Source organism: Oryzias latipes, chromosome 15 (genome assembly GCF_053564925.1).
Source record: "Oryzias latipes strain Hd-rR chromosome 15, Olatipes_Hd-rR_3.1".
Lineage (NCBI taxonomy): Eukaryota > Metazoa > Chordata > Actinopteri > Beloniformes > Adrianichthyidae > Oryzias > Oryzias latipes.
The window spans coordinates 21,640,660-21,646,659 of NC_136251.1; the positions used below are offsets into that span (position 1 = coordinate 21,640,660).

Sequence of the window (6,000 nt, forward strand, 5' to 3'; positions counted from 1 at the left end):
AAACAAATACATCATTTCTGCTTCCATTTGAAATGAAAACAGAGAGACATATGTGAATAAGATTGATTTATGCCATATGGTGCAGGAAGACAAACAAAGAGTTTGTGCACAGCTCAGTCAAGCACATATGAATATTCCTGATTTTCTGAGAGTAATAATGTAAATATATACTTTAAATATCTAAGAAAAAATGTCATTTTAAATTAATGTATTATAGATCTAAAACATGATATAATTCACAAGATTGAAATTGTAATATGTGTATATGTGATAAAAGGCTGCAATTCTAATAGTTATTTTATTCAGCAGCAAAATGCATTTCCTTCTTACGGGAAAAAATTACCTCTACAACACCAGCATATTCAGCGTGTCACAAATAAGTGATGGATGCATGTATAAATTGAGCGTGAGTGATGAGTTTATGCATGAAAAAAGACAAATCATTCTCAGCTCTCATGCTGCTCCTACTCTCAACCAGCAAGTTGAACAATGCACTGGTGCAACAAAGGAGAGGTTAACCGACAGTATCCAAATTCAATGTTCACAAAGCTCATGCTGAGCTCGACAATAACAACAAAAGGCGTTTTTTCCTTTTAGTATCAATGACACCGGTGAATAGCAGCGCAATATGAGTAGTTGAGATTTATGCAGTTAAATGACACTAAAAGGCTCGCTGATCAGTGTTGACAGGTGGGATCAACCGAGAAATGACTCTGTGCTAAAAAGAAAAAAAAAATCACACATAGCATGGAGCGTTTATGCATGAGGGAGAACACATTGACTTTGACAGGCTTAAAACTGGCATGCGGTTTTGAAAATGTAAAAAAAAATAAAGGATGAGCATTAAGAACTTCTGTGCTTTGTCACTAACTGTTTATTATACAATCATTTTCCCACCTATGAAAAATGGAACTCACTGCCACTCATATCAAAGTTGAAGCACGTCACACCAAAGTGGGAAATGACAGCAGCTGTGTGTGTGTGTGTATATATGTGTGTGTGTGGTTACTGAAAGACCACAGGACAGTTTGCAACACCAAACACGTCAAATCGTATTTGCTCCTAAATTAATTACGTTAAATGTAATAAACATATATAAATAATGTTTTTTTTTAAAACACATAAAATGACTGCTTACCTGCACATTATTTCATGAGTAAGAAGAACTCTGCACATTTCTGGATTCTTGTCTTGACCCTCATAAACTATGGCCTTTGGTCCAACACAAGATGGAGATAAAGTAACATTACAGTCATAATTCAAATATGTAATAATTTGTATAATTTTATTTTATTTCCTTTTTTGTTTTTATTTTTTACAATTTCTAAAATATTTTTTAAATTGCCAAAATGTTACAAACAAGACACAATGCTAAAAAAATACATAATAAACATCAGAGGAAATCTAATGTGTTTATATATTCTGAAGCTTCATTTAAACATCAATTACCCAATATAACAATTCAAATGCATTTAGCAACAACCTTAAAAACATTTCTCTGACACAAATTATAAAACAATATTATTACCAAATATTCAAATAATAGTGATATTAAACAGTATTTTTTTAAATAATCTCCACAATATCATGGTGCCACAGACAGAGGGAGATTTTTGAGAAGGAGAGATCCAATAGAAGTGTCATCAATATGCTTATAATCTGGGGATATTTGGGGGAAAGTGTTAATGGGCAATCTGTTGTTTATTTTGAGCCGCTAACAATGATCTTTCTGTGGATAAAAAGCGGTGTCTGGCGGTACGGTTGAGTAATTTTTGAGCATTGGCTGAAACAGATGGCGTGGAGCTATCAGTTCTGCCGCTCTTCTCTCCCTCCCTCGATCCCTCCCTCCTTCTCCCATTTCTGAGGAGAGACACTTTACTCCCTCGTTCTGAACCAAAATGTGAGCAAAGAGCTTGAGAAAAATGTTTCAAAATAAATATAATAAATTAGGATATTTTGCGCGCAGTCACTATTTGACATCTTACACGTTTGTAAAATTGAATTTAACTTTCAGGCCGGTTAATTAAAAAAAAAAAAACTAAAAGTGACACATCTGAATCAGGTCGCATCACTGTCTCTTTTTTATTTTAATGTCCCATTTGACCTGATATTTTTTGTGTCCTCTCATTTTTTATTTTATTTTTTCGGGGAACTAGGCGATTATCTGTATTGGCCTGATTTATGTCGGTGTTTTCAGCTGTAGAAACAGAAATCCATAAATTGCTTGTTCTGCGTCATTGACTCGGATCATTCGCGCAGGAATGTTGTGTGACCAGCGGTCCAGGCTACATGGCTCTATCCAGGACCTTCTGCCCCTAAGCCCCCCGTTTCATAACAAAACATGATGGATGGAGATTGTGAGCAAAATCGGGGTTTCATTTACATCCTTGATTTTTAAATATTTTTGGAATATTTTAACGCAGGTATCTCCCGCTTTTTACGCGCGATGGATCTTTTTTCCCCTTTTTTTGGAGAACAAAATTTCCTAAAATAAATATCTAATTTTATTATCATTAAAATATAAATTTAAAACATCTAGCGTCTGTTTTTAATGTTGAGCGTGTGACCTCTGACGCATCGCAGGAAAAGTCAAATCAGACCATGTGGCACTGAGGTTATGTTTAAATTTTAATGCTGTGCAAACTGAGTCTACAAACAAAGCCAAACTCTGGCGGAGTAAAAAAAAAGACTTTAGATTAGAGTGTGGCGGTGTTATGAGGTCAAACATAAACAGACCAAATGGAAGCCGTCTCTTCCTATTACAACGATAATTTGATTTTATTTCGGGCCACAGGCGCATTTACTTTTAATTTTTTTAACTTAGTTTTTTTTTTTTTTTTTTTTTTTTGTAATTTAGAGTCATGCGTGGACCTCAAGGGCGCACGGTGGTCCAGGTCTGGCAAATGTGGATGTGCGTAAAAGAAATGCATAAAAGCCAAATGCAGCAGCTTACCTGCTTCGTCATGGAATCGATTAACCGTATGTAAAGATCCTGTTCTGTTCTGACACCTGGAGATGGAGAGAAGAGCATCACTTAGGAATTTCGAGGAATTTTTTGAGAACAAAACATTTATATTATTATCAGTATAATCATATTTGTTGTTGGTTTGTTTTTATGGTGCAAATGTACGCATGATAACTCACCGTTGCTGTACAATAACTGTAGTTTGTAATGTATCCCATTGTTAGTTTTTTCACTGGTTGGTTCCTGTAAGAAAACATTTTTAATCAACATAAATAAAAAGATTGTGTCACGTGCGTTCATAAAAATGTGATTTCTTATTTTATGTATTATTTATTATTTTTTAATAAAAAAAGGCATGAAGCGGTCTTGCTCGTTCCAACAACCCGCTGTCATCCCCGGAATTGAGTTTTTTAAAACAATCAATATTGCACGTGACTTCCCCTCAGCAACCCTTTGCCATTTCAGAGAACATTATTTCGATAGGTGTGCTGATTATGTGCAGGGTTTGCATTTATTTCTTTCAAATGGTAAAAAAATATATATATGCAGCGCTTACTTTTTCTTTCTCCACAAAGTCCACAAAAGCTGTCCTTTCGATCTCCACGGGCTGACCCTGCCTGTCATACAGCGCCAGGACGAAATGGAAAAAATTGGATTTTCTGAGGTTGGAAGGGGGCTGCTTTTCATAATGTGCCCGTGCCAAGCCGACACCGCTGCGGGGAGAGAACAAGAGACCAGCTCGGTTAAGCACCGGACACCGGGGATGCTAGAGATGATGGAGAAGCTGATGGAAACATTGGAGATGCAGACGCGCGCTTTGGGTACGCGGGGGGGAGATTTCTTGATTTGTCACAATAATGGGTAATCTGATGTAATGAAAGAAGGGAAAGCCGAAGGGGGGGCATTTATTGGGAGACCGTAATTGATACAGAGTATTCAGGGGATTGAGAGGTCGATATGATGAGGAGGGAAAATGCGTGAGAAAAATCAGATGCGTTTTTGGCATGCGTACCTTTGGGCGGCTGTGTTTGCGTCCACCACCCCAGCTGTGTGCATCCAGGAGCGGACCGAGTTCAGTCCACCCAGCGGTTCCTCCTTCATCGTCGTCCCACCCCGCGGTATAGTTTCCTGAATCCCAAACATTTAGGAGAATTTGCGTGAAAAAGAGCCTCCTGTGAAATTAGGCAGATAAGCGTCCACGCGTGTTATCCTTCAGGGTCTTCTTCTTTCACGGGATAAGCAGCGACTCAGACTTGCGAGGGAAAACCCGGTCCACAGGTCTTGCCTCCCTCTTCAGTCCGTCCGATGTGAACAATTCTCAAAGTGCTGTACTTAGTTAGAGCGGTATCCACAGACTGGAAAAGTGAATTGTTCAATAAGATTTTTTTTGTTGTTGCTATTGTTTCTTTTTTTTCTCTCCTTTCTCTTTTTTTGGCTATTCACAGAAAAATCGATGGCAGTTGTTGGTGTTTGAGGGTGATGCGGCTCTCAAAGTGCCCACATCCCTAAAGCACCGCATCCAAAACCTTCAGGACTTCTTGTTGAATAAAAAACCCCACTCCTGCAAAAAGGTGCTGCTGCTTCTCCACAAGACAAACACAGGCGAAGGCTGATCACCAGTGGAGGTGTTCCTCGTACACAGGAGAGGTGGATAAGGGGCCCTTTCGCGTCGTGCAGGATGGATGGGAACATGCAAAACTAAGCCCTCTTTCCCCGAGGACTGAAATCTTTCCCGGGAGCCAAAACTCTAAACCCACGGGAGAGGCGCTGTCAGAATATGACGCGCAGGGGGCGGGGTTTTGACCAAATATGGCGCTCTGACGCTTCCTGTCATGCAGCGGCGCTGCACGGCGCTGGTACAGCCCCATAGTGCAGCAGCCTGACAACACTCACTCGCTCCACTTTTCCTCTTGCTTAGGCCCTATATGTGGTGAGTTTGAATTTTTTTAACCATATGGAAAATTCAACCTGGTGTAACTATCACACATAAGTATGAAAAAAAATATTAATATTAATAAAATGCATCATAATATTAATATTAATAATAACAGTCTATTGGGTTTGATTGCTTCTCGCTTCTCTAATTGGTTTCATTGAAATGAAAAGAGTCTAATTCATTTATTTTGGGGTAAATTTGCTTGTATTATTACAGTCAATGAGGTGGTGCGTTCACTGACGTGTTCAAAGCTGCGATAATGCAGGCCATAAATCACATTTCAATAACGGAACATCACATTTCCTCATGTAATTGATTTATTCTTATTATTTCGGTGCGCTTGAAGCATGCGCGTCCGTGGTAGGCTGTTGTAATCAATGTGTAATTAATACATAAAAAGATTTCGCAGTGTCACACGCAAATTTATTAATTCCCTTAACATTGATCGTGTTTTTAAATTTACAACAATTCATTTAAGTTATTAGCACCTAATATTGGCTTTAACATAAAAAGAGAAGAATAAAAAAAGTATTTAAACAGAAGCAAGTTGGTTTATTAAAAGACATAAAAGAAGAGGCTCCTCATCTTTTAAACCAGAATCTGACGCACAAACTTGGAAGTAACTCTTCTTATTTTACGCACGTCCTGCAAAATTAACAATAGTCCAAAACATCTTATTCGTTTCTTTTAAAAGCCAACTGGCTTCATGTCCGACTCTGTCCGAGAGGGACAGGCGCGCAATTCGGTTCATTAGCGGTGAAAAGGGGGAGAGGATGAAGGGCGAGAAGGGAGGGTGCGAGGAAGAGAGATGTGTGCTATATCCCGAGCAATCTATCTAGCTGGTGCTGAGGGTTAATAGCTGCTGCCAAAGATAAGTGAATTATAAGCTGTTGCTTTCACCTCTACGAAATCTATTGCCAAATTGCTCAGTCGCAAAATTGACAAAAATAAATAAAATAAAAGTTTTTATTGTTATTATTGGAGCCAAAACAAAGTTTTCAAATAAAATTTAGGATTTTCAAGTGTTATATTTTTTTTTATTTGAAACCATTTTCATGTTCTGTCTGTTCCAAACAGATTGCACATTTCCCCCCATTTT

General features: G+C 38.2%; 1 protein-coding gene across 6 annotated transcripts in view; it reads right to left on the minus strand.

The window, feature by feature from the left end:
• The window catches only part of LOC101169136 (EBF transcription factor 3), a 66,558-nt gene extending 61,869 nt beyond the window's left edge, over positions 1 to 4,689 (minus strand). For 4 of the 6 annotated variants that reach the window (XM_023963734.2, XM_023963733.2, XM_023963732.2 and 1 more), the window contains exons 1-5: positions 3,978 to 4,688; positions 3,522 to 3,678; positions 3,145 to 3,208; positions 2,954 to 3,009; positions 1,139 to 1,212 (exon numbers count right to left, since the gene is read on the minus strand). In XM_023963734.2, the coding sequence (XP_023819502.1) occupies positions 1,139 to 1,212; positions 2,954 to 3,009; positions 3,145 to 3,208; positions 3,522 to 3,678; positions 3,978 to 4,108 (482 nt within the window). In that variant the 5' untranslated portion in view covers positions 4,109 to 4,688. Of the gene's footprint in view, positions 1 to 1,138; positions 1,213 to 2,953; positions 3,010 to 3,144; positions 3,209 to 3,521; positions 3,679 to 3,977 lie in introns of all 6 variants that reach the window. The other 2 variants (XM_078931964.1, XM_078931963.1) reach the window with 1 other exon arrangement.
• Between the last annotated feature and the right edge of the window lie 1,311 nt (positions 4,690 to 6,000).